The 14,451-nt window shown below is 37.9% G+C and overlaps 1 protein-coding gene across 1 annotated transcript in view; it reads left to right on the top strand.

Annotated features, from left to right (window-relative positions):
- MAP3K5 (mitogen-activated protein kinase kinase kinase 5) overlaps positions 1-14,451 on the top strand; it is a 192,070-nt gene that overhangs the window by 73,559 nt on the left and 104,060 nt on the right. The window contains exons 5-7 of the mRNA XM_032407803.1: positions 673-841; positions 1,988-2,094; positions 5,151-5,321. Coding sequence (XP_032263694.1) covers positions 673-841; positions 1,988-2,094; positions 5,151-5,321 — 447 coding nt within the window. The remainder of the gene's footprint in view (positions 1-672; positions 842-1,987; positions 2,095-5,150; positions 5,322-14,451) is intronic.

Consider the following 14,451-nt stretch of genomic DNA (forward strand, 5'->3'; position numbering starts at 1 on the left):
CAGCCAAGAACCAGAAAAATAAAAGTATGATATCTTCTAAGTAGATAAAAGAGATGCCACATAGTTCACTGTATTCACAAGAGAACAACTTGAGATCAGAAAGGGGGCAAAAGAAGACTGCTAACTACATTATAGTAATGGTAGGGATAAAAAATATATATATATATTCAAAGTACAAAAATAGTGTCAGAATAAATGTCCACAGACTTTTACTATAAGAGCAAGAATTTTGCCAAAATTGCTGATGGCATGATTATATTTTAGTTAAGAAAAACCATTTATGGTAATGTGATGATGCTGAGTCAGAAAGTGAAGGCTATATTTTGTTCAAATCAGAGGCATCCCTGATTTATTTGGAACAATTTCTACGCAAAACAGTAAAATGAAAAATAAAGTTTTGGCGTTTCAAGTGGTACATGGTAGGTTCTTGGAAAATTCATTAAGATGCAGGATCTTTACCTAAGTCTTTCTAAAGCAAAGCAGAGTGTTAAACATATATATATAGGACTCCCAAATTTCTTAATAATGCAAGATCTATGAGGTGTTCATTCTAGGCATCCTGTGAATTGAAAGTTACAAATGCTGCAAATGTCATTTGTTTCCTTATACAATCATTGCTTTTCTTTGAAATCCTTTCTAGTATTAACTCTTTGAAATGTGTTTTCTCACCAGCCAGTATTTCCGGGAATCTATACTCAATGATATCAGGAAAGCTCGAAATTTATACACTGGTAAAGAATTGGCAGCTGAATTGGCAAGAATTCGGCAACGAGTAGATAATATTGAAGTCTTGACAGCAGATATTGTCATAAACCTCTTACTTTCCTACAGAGATATCCAGGTGAGAAGATGCTTAAAGGAAACTCTTCATCATGTAGCATGTTGAAGGAATAAGGGAGAGTTAGCATCCAATTTCAGTTAGCTGAGAGGTCATTCATGCCACTACATGTAATTTTTTTAATTGACTTTTCTAAGCTCTTCATCCTGAGAATCTATGATGAATGAAAAAGACTCCTATGAGTTAGCCATCCGTGATTGTGTAATGAAGTACTTGTATGGTAAAGGTCTGACTTTTTCCTCCAGAAGAACAAAAAGAAAAATCTGTGTGCATAGCTAACCTGGGGACAATCTCTTCTATTTTGTTAGCCTCAGACACACCTGTCAGCCAATAAATGAAAGCTGTGTTGTGGCAACTAGCAGAAATGTGGGGGGGGGTTGCTTTCTGAACATAGCTCTTACTCCTTGGAATTCTGTTGCTTGAAATTGGTAGTGCTAGATCTGACTAGCCAGGAGCAAGAAATATGCAACTGATTAATTATAAAAATAACTTTTTAAAACACACCAATATGCCATTTAATTTTATTGACATGTCTTAAATTTTCTAAAATAAGGTAAACAGAATGAAATCCTCTCTGAGTTGGAGATTTGCTAATAGATTTTTATATAGTAAAATCTAAATGACTTCTAGTTTTTTATTCCCAGCCTTTCAGGCCCATGTAAAGCTTCATGAGAACAACAGAAATTGGCATACATGTAGAGGTGTGGTACTTCAGATCCCAAGACTAGGGGAGCTTGAAATGACATCATCTTATTACTTAGAAGTTCAGTCATTTGCTCCATGGCCTTGATATTTTGAAAATCATTTCTTTGAAAGTAATTGATAGGACACTGTATGCCAGGAATCTGGCTCCATGGAGAAGTAAACCACCCATAGTTAGACAATAGAGTATTATCATGCTAGATGGTGAACTGTTTGGGGGTCAGTTGTGGTAACTATATTTTAAGGTTTTTATCTATATAATCCAAATTTCTTATTTAAGAAAAAACAATTTCTTTTTGGTTCTAGATTCTTGAAAGTATTCCATGGATCCTACTTCTCTTTTTAACACCCTTCTCGGATTCAAATATCTGGTTGTCAGAAGTCATCTCATTGTCAGAACTTTCTCCTAGTAGTTTAATTCTGTGTTATTCTCCTCTTGTTTGAAAGGACTATGATTCTATTGTGAAGCTGGTAGAGACGTTAGAAAAGCTGCCAACCTTTGATTTGGCTTCCCATCACCATGTGAAGTTTCATTATGCATTTGCACTGAATAGGTAAGAAGGAAAATTTCCGTCCACCGTATGCTAACATACTATTTTGTAACCTGCATTTTCTTCCTAGGGTATTTTTTTGCCATAGCATTGAAGCCACTCCCTATTAGAATGTAATATTAATATTTCTACTTCAACCATATAAAATATAGGAAGCATATACATTGGTTTTTTTATTTTTTTGTCAGTAAAAAAAAAGCCCTTACAGTTTGTATATTTAAATTCTCTTTCGTTTTGTTTTGTTTTAATTTATTTTTTATTATGTTATGTTAGTCACCATACAGTACATCATTAGTTTTTGATATAATGTTCAATGATTCATTATTTGCATATAACACCAAGTGCTTATTACAACACGTGCTCTCCTTAATACCCATCACCCGGCTACCCCATTCCCCCCCATACCCTCTCCTCTGAAACCCTCAGTTTGTCTCCAGGAGTCCATAGTCTCTCATGGTTTGTCATCCTCTCTGATTTCAGTTTTCCCTTCCTTCCCCTAATGTCCTCCATGTTATTCCTTAAATTCTTAAAGTTCTTTTTTTCTCTGAGTTTATTTTTACTATTTATACTTGTTTAGAATTTTTTTAAATTGCACAAATATGATGTTATTTTTAGGCAAATATGCTCAACCCCAAGTGGTTATTTACTTAAAAATTTACAAATGCCTGGGTGGCTCAGTTCATTAAGTGTCTGATTCTTGGTTTTGGCTGGGGTCATGATCTCGGGGTCATGGGATGAAGCCCCGCATCAGGCTCTGTGCTGAGCGCAGAGTCTGCTTAAGACTCCCTCTCCTTCTCTCCCTCTGCCCCTCCTCCCCCCACTCTCTCTCTCTCTCTCCTATAAATAAATAAATCTTTTTAAAAAATTTACTAAGTAGGGTAAGGGTAATTATGTCTAGATGAACATATTCCTGGTAACCAGAGAATATTTTCATTTTCACTGCTCTGAACATACCTAATTATAATCAGAACCCCACTGGGCACATTTTAGGGCATGTATCCATGAATCTGCTAAGACCCGCTTGAAAGCTGCTACTTCCAGTCCTGCCTCTGGGCCTTCTGTCTACATCATGGCACATACCTCAGTGCCACGTCTTACCCAGAGTCACCACAGGCACCGGCCATGCTCTGGCCACACAGAGGCCCGAAGCACTGAGCTGTCCAAAGCTTGTTAGTTGTGCTGCTCTCTTCCATGGTGGGAGTTGAATATATATGTAGTTACTACAACTGAAAAGAATGAGTAGAAGAGAAAGGGAGAGACGTCATGTCTCTGGGCCACATGCTGTGTGTCACTTAAGGCTTGATTATTTTACAGATGAGGAAGCCAAAGCTTGGAGACATTGAATACCTTTTCTTCAAGGCCCATAGTTAGCAAGTCATAAAACTGAGGCTCAAACCCAGATCTGTTGGGTACTGATGTCTGTGCTCTTCATCACTAGGTTCTCCTGCCTCTGTCTGCAAAGAAAAAAGTCAGCGTGCTATTCAACCAGAGATTGTTTCTTCCCTTCTTTATCCACCCAAACTGTAGGACTTGCTAAAGTATCAATAAGTGTAGAATGAAAATATGTTCCATTTCCCCATTTATTAAACATCTTTTTCTGTAGATTTGACAGAGTGAGATGAGACCTCCAGAGATTACCAGCTCCAACTGGCTCTCAAATAAATCTTTCTTGAAAGATGGAATGGAATATGTTCTTTTTTGAAATGAAAACTGAAAGTCTATAGAGCCGCTTATATTTTTCTTTGTGTTTTATCTTTACCTTTCCTAAAATACAATATGATGAATTGATAAGCATATTTGTATGAAGGGTTATTATAAACTCAAGGTACTTAGGACAAAGTGCAAAAAGGAATTTCATAGGCAGATATATTTAAAGTCATAGAGGAGGAGAGAAATAACTTTTTGTAGCAGCTTTATTGAAATATAATTCATATATCATACAATTCACCCATTTAAGATATACAATTTAATGGTTTTTAATATAGTAACAGAATTGTATGACCATCAACACAATAAATATAACATTTTCATCTCCCTAAAAGGAAACCCATTAGCAGTCATTCTCCCTTCCCCCTCCAAATCTCCCAGACCTAGGCAACCGCTAATCTACTTTTGGTCTCTAGATTTGCCTATTCTGGACATTTCATATAAATGGAATCATATTATATGTAATCTTTTGTGACTGGTTTCTTTCACTTAGCATAATGTTCTTAAGATCGAAGAAATAATTTTTAAGAGAATTTTTTTAAAGATTTTATTTATTTATTCGTCAGAGAGTGAGAGAGAGAGAGAGGGAGTGCAGGCGAGCAAGCACAAGCAGGGGGAGCAGCAGGCAGAGGGGAGAAGCAGGCTCCCTGCTGAGTAAGGAGCCCGATGCGGGGCTCAATCCCAGGATCCTGGGATCATGACCTGAGCTGAAGGCAGATGCTTAACTGACTGAGCCACCCAGGCGTCCCTTTAAGAGAATTTTTATCTGGTTTTGACAATGATCTACACATACTTGCTATTTTAAAATGATCTACATAAAGTATCTTCCTTAGATCATCAACTGGTCACACGTGGACTTTAGGCAACTCTTGGGTTAAAGTTGGTTTGTTGGTATTGTCTGTGACTAAGTCTGTACAGTGTTTTGGAGCAAAAGCCATTGAAACCTAAAGTCAGGGCTTGGTCCTTGTCTGGATTAGTCAACTGCCCCATTTAAGGCCACAGACTGCATTCCTAATCCTACTCCATGCCCTTGAACCTATGAACCGTGAAAGTATGGACTATGAAATTAGAAGGACTATATAGATGGGTAAATGCAAATCTATCACCGTCATCAGGAAAGCAGCTCAGAAGTGATCCTTGTTAGACCCAGTAGACGTGCGATAGATTGAAAAGACAAAAAGGCTTAGGACAGAGCTTTACAGGGGACTCTCAAAATCTTATGGTTGTCTTTATCCTGCCAAACTTCACTAATGTGAATCAATATATCAAGTAGAGTTTTAAAAAGATAATTGGCCTACATTGCTTCTATAATCTATCTTGAAACAATGATATTTTTTCTCCTCCAACCTTAGGAGAAATCTCCCTGGAGATAGAGAAAAAGCTCTTGATGTTATGATCCCACTGGTGCAAAGTGAAGGGCAGGTTGCTTCAGATATGTATTGCCTTGTTGGTCGAATCTACAAAGACATGTTTTTGGACTCTAATTTCCTGGACACTGAGAGCAGAGACCATGGAGCTTCTTGGTAAGTATATCAGATAAGACACTTACTTGATAAATCCATGACATGAAAAAAATGGTTTGCAAATGGGAGTGTTAAAGTATTGTTATCCTTTAGATTGTGTATTACGAAATAAATCTTAGAATTTATAGCTTCAGTAAACAATTTTGATGAAATTCATTTGATATGGCAGAGTAAATTGGGGTAAGTTGGATGAAAAGATAATTCGAGAAAGTAACATTTTAAAAGATATTTTAAAATATAATATAGAATATAGGAACAAAAATATTTTGTGGAGAATTTATAAAAATTGATAGACATGAAAGAATACTAGAATGTATGAAAAAGTATACCAAATTTGTGGAGGAGAAGACTTACTATTTTAAAGATGTTAATTCTCACCAACAGGGCTTTCATGTGACTTGACAAATTGATTCTAAAATTTATTTGAAAAAAACAAAGGGCCAAGAAAAGGCAAAGCAATCTTGGAGAACAAAGTGGAAGGACTTGCTCTCCCAGATAACAAGACCTACTATAAAGATGTAATAATTAAGGTATTACAGTATGCGTGTAGGTATAGACAAACACTGGAACAGAAGAGAGAGACTGGAACAGAAGAGAGAGCCTGGAACAGATTGAGATATTTATGAGACTAGATTTGTGACAGTGCACTTCATGAATCAGAGTGGAAAGGGTGGACTCTTCAGGAATGGGACTGGGAAAATTTGTTCATCTGCTCGTAAAAATAAAATGAAATTGGATTTCTGCTTTAAGCCATGCACAAGAAATGAAATCCAAGTGAATTAAAAACCAAAATATTTTTTAAATACCTTAGAAAAAAACTTTTAGAATAAAATATACAAGCTGACCTTGGGATAGGAAAGAATTTCTTAGACAAGGCTTAAAAATACCATGAATCATAGAAAGAAAAGATTAGGAAATGAGAGCACATCGAGATTTGCTTCTGTTCATCAAGGTTCTGCCTTTTGGAAATGGCAGAGTGGGTTCTATTGCACAGCTACTCCTGCCAATTGTAATAATTATAAACTTTGGAAAAACACTTAAGAAGGAAAACAGTTTGGAAGCATTGGTGAGTGACTAAAAGTAGTCAGAAACTGGAGAGGTTTTGATTCTTGGATGAAGGGTACCACACTGGATAAGAGATCCACATTTAAATGGGTTTTCCCTCGGGGGGCATTCCCTGATCAGCAGGGCCACAGGACAGATAAAACTCCAGAAGAAAACCAGAGTCTTAATGATCAAAGGGGTCAGTGTGAGGCTGCCAGAGTGCCTGGAAATTGAGTGCGATACCCCCTACATAAAGGAGCCACAGAGAGAGAGCCTCAAAACCTGTGTATAAATTCTTGTTCAACTCTCAGCTAACCCCTGACATGTGTGAGTTTTACCCTAGGAGCCCAGGTGGAAAATAGTAGCCAGAAGTCTTAAGAGAGCTGAACAGAAATTTCAGCAGCTGCCCAGTGTAGGAGAGACAGACTTTGGAATTTGAACCTGAAGTTAGAGGGGCTTCATGAGCAATCTGAGTTTTCCACTGAAACTCCAGAAGGGCCACAGCGTAGGAATAAAAAACTACATCCCAGGACTAAAGAAGTGCACTAAAAATTAAGAGCAAATCCGATACAGAGCCACCCTAATAAAACCTAAAGCCAAGTCCCCACATGATCAAGGTAAACCACCAACAGTTTATTTGCCTGTTAGAATAAGACTGAATACTCATAAGAGGAGTATAACAGAATCCAAACTCTACAACATGTCATCTAAAGTGTCTAATACACCGTTAGAAACTACTAGATTTATAAAAAAAATAGTTAAGTGTGACAATATCAATTGTTGGCAAAGTTGTTAGAGGAAAGGGAGCCTCTCCTGGTTGTGGTAGAAATTTTTATGACCACTTAAAGATTTTGGTATTATCAAGGAAGGTTGACAGCTAGCCTGTCCTATATCCAGCATATCTACTCCTACTTATATACTCTAGAGAAAGTCTTCTGTTATTATTATTATGTTATGTTAGTCACCATACAGTAGAGAAATTCTTGAAGTTCCTCTGTATAAAACTTTTGACATGCAAAAAAAAAAAATCTTTAAAAAAAGTTGAGCAAAATCAGCAAATGGCAGAAAGATACATGGAGTACAGTATCATTTATGGAAACTTTAAAAAGCAATCATACACACCTAGTAATGGTATGGATGCATGAATGCGCATCATAAATTCTCAATTCAGTATAATGGTTACCAATGGGGATGAAGGAGTAGAAGAGAGTGATTCACATGCAGCTGCAAGACTATTTAAAACATTTCATTTCTTAAGCTGAGTGGTGGGTATGTGGGAGTGTTGCTTATATTATTTTTCTGTCTTTCTTAATATTCCTAAACTATTCCCTAATTTAAAATACATACATTAAAGGAGGTTGGCTTACCTCAGGAGTTCCTCAGTGATAGCCATAAAATCTTTTAAGTTGTGAAACAGAAATCTTAACTTTGCAAAATCTTATATCATTTTAGCAGTTGAACCAGGGACTGAAATTGGGATAATGGGTTACAACCAGGAAGGAAAACCTGGGGACAGTGATTTCCTGGATCCTCATGGAAAACTTTGGTTTGGACTTTTAAATTTGTATTATAAATTTTTAGTATGAGCCAGAGAGTTTTACAGTTTCCCTTTACTAAGTTTTTCTTTTTTCTGCTGTTACAAAAGAGGAATATAGCTATGCAGCCTTTGAATTACCAGAAGATTTACACTTTAAGAAAATTCTTAGTTGGGGGCGCCTGGGTGGGTCAGTCGTTAAGCATCTGCCTTCGGCTCAGGTCATGATCCCAGGGTCCTGGGATTGAGCCCCGCATCGGGCTCCCTGCTCCGTGGGAAGCCTGCTTCTCTCTCTCCCACTCCCCCTGCTTGTGTTCCGTCTCTCACTGTGTCTCTCTCTGTCAAATAAATAAATAAAATCTTAAAAAAAAAAATTCTTAGTTGTAGGAGAATTAGAATCTGATACTTGGAAACATTGTGCCAGTATAAATGCTTTGATATGGTAGTGATAATGAAATGCCTAGGTAATCTTCACAAGCCTAAGTTTCATGGTCAGTGAATTAAAATGGAAAACATCTCCTATGAAGTTAGTGTGCATGATGCACAGGAATAAAATAAAGCATTTCCCTATTTGAAAATCAAACAGTTTAGACTACTGAGAGCTTTCAAGGTCACAGAAAGTTCAGTTAAGGAACAGAGTTTTTTCCAGTGTGTTTTTGTTTTAACTCTCTATACTTCCAGATTCTGGCTTCTTTTTTATGGTTCTCCTTTAGCTGAGGACTGTTAACTGTCTCTCAAAAGAGCTTTGTGTTTCAAGGTCTTCAGGTCAAATTGAAGATGTCAGAAATTCTTATGATTTCATTTTAAGCTGTCCATTAATTTTCTAGTAAGAACAGGGAAGGCTGTTAGAGATCAAAGCCTTTTAACGGTAGGGTCCCTAGGAGTTGATCTTGTGTCACTCACAGACTTATTTGGTATTAAAAGAATGTCACTTTTACTGTAGATTACCTATCCATAACCTGCCATTACTGTCATGTATAGTCATACATCCATTTGTCCTAAGGATGGCTAAGAAGTACCCCCTGCCCTTTTTAAATAGGGTTTTTTTTCATGCCCTCACACTTGTAAAGCTTCTTCGGTATTTCTTAATGTTTTGATCCAACTCCCACAGTGCTGCAAACACACTCATTCATGTTGGTGTGTTGGCATCATCCCTAACCTCCCTTTCTGTTCGAACTGAGAAGTGAAAAGCACATTGTCAAGGTGCTGACACAAGAGGGTGTTCCTGAGGTTATGAGACATCCTGCCAGATTTACCCAAGATTATGTATGTCCTGAGTCATGGGTCCCACAGGGATGTTTCCACTGACTTTGTCTGAGCCGTGTAACTCCCTGAGTTTTCACTTGTCAAATGCTGGTGCGAGGCCAAGGGGAGGGATGTCGTGGCAGGTAGTCAGTCCCTCAGGCCTCTTCCCGTGGACATTTCCCATGGCCTGAATCATTTTTTGTTGGCTTGCAGAGACAGTGATGTACTGACCACGGAAGGTTTAAGGATAGGAACTTTCACTCAAGAGTGTAAGAGCCCCAAGCAGTTGTGATTTCAGTGGCTCATCAAGCTCTTTCTTGCAATTCCCCATTTGAACACCTTTGATGAGTTCAGGGTTCTGCTCCATGTCAGAGGGAGAAAGCGTTGCACTCCTCTGAGCGTCGAATCCGGTGCAGGCATTGTGGCAAGGCACCATTTTACGCCTGCGCACATCTATTTTCTGAGAGCTTTGCCTAGGGGGTCAGAGTACAAAAATAGGAAGTAAGAAAAAAGTTTATGGTTTAGATTTTTTTTTAAGTTTGCAGAATTGTGATACGTTGTTAGAAAAATTCTTTTTTTCTCTTCTGTTAGAACAAACTTTTGTTGTTGAATCTTATCTGGGACAGAGGCTGGGTGGTTTGAATGAATGCATCCTGCTGATTTAAGTATAAAAAAGGACTAGTTCTCTGACATTTACTGTTTTTCATTGTCGCTTCCTTCGTTATTTTTGTCCATTGAAGCTCTTGAGGCTGGGTAAAATAATGCTATTTTTTCTGTACTTAAATTTCTATAATCCAACTTAAGGTAGGAAAAAACGCCTTTTTGACCTTTACGTAATTAAACTGAGTTTAGCTTTTAGTCATGAAGAGGTTGTCGCTTTTTATGATAGCGGTTCAACATAAAGTTAAATCTAAGTTAGAGAAAACAGTCATGGTGTCGGTCATAGGCTCTGGTTAGAGGATGTTTGGGGCTGCGAGAGGATATCACACGAGATGAGACAGTGACGCTGGGCGGATACTCAGCTTTCAAATTAGGAAATATTATGACTCCAAAGCCTAGACTCACATCCTTAAAAGAGGCCACAGAGTTTGTGAAATGACAGACTTAACTAGAATGGCCCAAGGAAATACTATGTACCATGACTTGGAGAGCCATGGAAAATTCATTGCGAAGATTATCTCCGCGATTCCTTTGTTAACCTAATCCAACAAAGAAGTAACCACGAAATAGTCATGCTGAATTCACATGCAGAGTGGCTTACTTGGAGCATTTTGTTATGTGCAGTGTTTGTTCAATTGGTGGAAATAATTACCAATCCCTTAAACTTCAGAGTTGACACAAGGTTTCTGTGTACACTGTTAACTGTTGCAGACTTAGAAGCACCTTGTAAAGAAAGCAAGGCTGACCTTTTTTTCCTCCCATTTTTACAAGCAAGGCCATTGAAACTCGAAGAACTTAAGTGAATTTTTTGACGTCCTGTTATTAATAAAAATCTCAAATCCAATTTTTCAGAGTCAGTGTTGTTTTTACTACCTCCTAGGCTCTCTTTCCTAGAATTTCCAGGAACAGACCTTTCCGGGAATGTCTGTACTGTTTTGTGGAAGAGGACTTTTGGGAGACTGATATGAGATAAATATTGAGTCAACACTTGGAGACAGTGTGATCTTAGGCAAGATAACCTTTAGAAAATTCCATTTTCTTACTTAAAAAATAAGAATAATACTTACCTGCAGGAATTAGGAAGCTCTTAGCATCTTATAAGTAGCAGAATACCTTACTCCGATGGGCTTCAACAATAACACAATGAATTGAAGTCCAGAAGTGAGGCTGGGTCTGGAGTAGGTTGAGTCAGCAGCTTAAAAATGTCGGCTGAGTTCTCTTCCCTCGTTATTGCTGTTGGTGGCTCTGTCTTCCGGCTGGCTTTCTTAGGGTTGCAAAGTGGCCACGGCCATTCCAGGCATCAATCCAACTTAGCTACACCAAGGTCTGGAGAGGAAAGGAGGCCATCTTTTTCTTAGAACTGGGAAAGCAGGCTCATAAAAACCTACCCCAGACTTTCCTTACATTTCTTTACGCTTCTAGTATTCCATCGTCAGCCCAATACTACACAAATCACTGGGAAGGAGGACAGGATTGTTACAACTCCAACTGGCTTAGACTTACTGTTTTTGGAGGAATAAATGCTCTGTTGTGAGAATTAAAAGAAACAACATATGTTAAAGTCCTGGAATTTAGTAGGCATCTAGTGCTATAGCTTTAGTGTAGAATATGTGAAAATAGTTTGTATTTCTTTATATATTGTTATGTTTATCCGTGTTCAACATGGACACTAACTAAATTAAGTTTCCCTTTTCCTAAAATATTCCTAAGGGTTTTCTTTCTCTTCTTTCTGCATCTAGCTGAACATTTAGCTGATGAGGGAAAAATTGCAGAGTCTGTATACTTTTTACATGGGCCTTATTTAAATTTCACATGCCAGAGCTGTTGTGGGGTCACATGGGATAGGCCGTGCTTGTTTGAAATCATATTTGGTTTTAGACATGATGGTATTCTCATTCTTTTTTTTTTTTTTTAAGATTTCATTTATTTGACAGAGAGAGACATAGCGAGAGAGGGAACACAAGCAGGGGGAGTGGGAGAGGGAGAAGCAGGCTTCCCGCTGAGCAAGGAGCCCGATGCGGGGCTCGATCCCAGGACCCTGGGATCATGACCTGAGCCGAAGACAGACGCTTAACGACTGAGCCACCCAGGCTCCCCAGTATTCTCATTCTTAAGGGGAGATATGAAGTCATTTTCAGAACTTTGACAGGAAATTAGGTACCTGTACAGGATTAGTGTAATCATGTCTCCTGTTGTAATGCCAAAAAAGATCCATACCCAGGAAATTGAAAGCATTAAGCCTGTTTTTAGCATTAATATGTTCGTTTTTCCATAGTAACTTGAGAAAGGACAGATAGCTTTGCCTTATCAAATAATTTTCTTTTACGTCAGTGACAGTGTTATTCAAACAGTAATGTGTGCCTAATAACTACTTAGTTTTTACATTATTAATGGGGTTGGCTTTACTTTGGGAGAGTTATGTAACAAGCCAATCGACATACAAATAGAGACCAATGACTATTTTCCATTTGGCAGATTAGCCTTTTTTTCTTTTTCTTGGCTTCAAGTTATCTTTCTCTGTGTTCTCTCCATTTCCACTACCTTCTGTGCACCCCCCCCGAGTCTTACATCACCATCATTCCACTGACATCATTTTTGGTCAGTCCTTTATTGTGTCTGTTAGGTGAGTTTCCAAATTTTAGATGATTTTTTTTTAGAACTCAAAGCCTGAAGAGTTCGTAGTAACTCAACATGACCCCTAGCTCATATATATCCAGATGTAGATGGTTCCTAAGGGACCAACAGCTCCAGGATGACCAGGAGACCCGGGTAGAACATACAGTGTGCCCACAGTTGCTTTATAAGCAAGCACCCTGGTAAATTGATTGCATGCCTTGACCTTGCTTTAATGTCACACCCAGCAAATGATAGATTGGATGAAGCTCTGTTATGGCCTGACCAAGTTGAAATCCAGGAATGGTAATATTCAGGATGTCCCTGTGGAGGTTCCTAATTGCAGCTAACAAGTACTGAGCACCTAAGGAGGGCAACTAAAGCTTGCTTTATATAACTCAGTTGTCAGAGGGTTGAGTGAGAAAACTTGATGTTTGCCAAGCATTATGCTGAAAGGAAGGAGAATGTGAAAGAATGGGGTCATTTCACTCACCGAATGAAAGCAATCGTTTCCAAGCCTGGCTGAACATCACAGTTGTTTGTGGAGTTTTTCAACTATGTGGATGGAGAGTTCTTTGCCCCTGGAGATTCTGCTTAGTGAGTCCATGTTGTTGACTAGATTAACCACAATTGATAATATGCTTATTCTCTTCTTAGTAAAGGTTTAGGTTTTCTCCATATTTTGTTGTTACTCCCTTCCTCCTAAATCTTTACTGTTCTTCACATCCTTAAAGATAAAGTTTAAACTCCTGACCCCACTTTTACCTGCCCTTTAGAGCTTTCCCAAATGTGTCTCCTCCCATCTTCCCAGCCTTCTTAGAATATGGGTTTTACATTTTAATTTGAGAGAATTGGCAATTATTGGAAGGGTAAGTTTACATTGGTCATAAACATGTGAACACAATTCACTCTCAAGAGCGATCAAATAAGTACACGTTAAAATCCCAAGCTATGCTTTCTTGTTGTTATCAATTGGCAAAGATGAAAAGAGATGAGAATACCTTATTTTGGCATGAATGCAATGGAAAGGTCTCTCTCCTACACTGCTCTTAGGAAAGTGAATGAATTGGTAAGACCTTTCTGGGAAGCAATTTGACATTATGCATCAAGAGCCTTGAAATAATTCATGTTCTTTAATCCAGTTATGTCCTTTGGAAACTATCCTAAAGAAACAGCAGATATGGAAAGAAAGGTGTGTTTGCAACAATGTTTACTACCTGAATTTTATGGTAACAAAAAATTGGAAGAAATCTAAATGTCCAACATTTGGGGAAAATGTTAAGCGAAGGATAACCTCCCCATGTGATGGAATATCATTCATTCAAAATTGTGGGGATGGGCTTTGGTGGTAAAAATATAGGTACCATAAAACTTACCATTTTAACTGTTTGAAGAGTATAGTTCAGTAGCATTAAGTACATTCACATTGCTGTGCAACCATCGCCACTCTCCACCCACAACACTTCTCATCTTACAAAACTCAAACTCTATACCCATTAGACAACTTCCCATTTTCCCCTCTTCTCAGCCCCTGGCAACCACCATTCTACTCTGTCTCTATGAATCTGACTCCTCTAGGTATTTCATATAGGTGGAATCAAATGGTATTTGTCTTTTTTGCAACTGGCTTGTTTCACTTACCATAACGTTCTCAAGGTCCATCCATGTTGTAACATGTGTCAAAATTTTCTTTTTTAAGGCTGAGTAATACTCTATCTTATGTACACACCATATTCTATTTATCCATTCATCCGTTGATGGACCTCTGTCTTGTTTTCACCTTTTGGGCCATTGTGAATAATGCTGCTATGAACATTGGTGTACAAATATCTGCATTTCCTGCTTTCAGTTCTTTTGGGTATATACCCAGAAGAAAATGGTGGTTTAAAAAAAATTTTTTTGATAGTAACATGCGTCATGCTATCCAATCAAAATTTAAAAACAGATTATAAAAATAACATGATTCTCTTTATTTGGAAAAAAAAAAGTCAATGAAGAGGAAAAGGACTGGAAGAAGATAGTTAGAATTTGGGG

Source organism: Phoca vitulina, unplaced genomic scaffold (assembly GCF_004348235.1).
Source record: "Phoca vitulina isolate PV1807 unplaced genomic scaffold, GSC_HSeal_1.0 scaffold9, whole genome shotgun sequence".
Taxonomy (NCBI): Eukaryota; Metazoa; Chordata; class Mammalia; order Carnivora; family Phocidae; genus Phoca; species Phoca vitulina.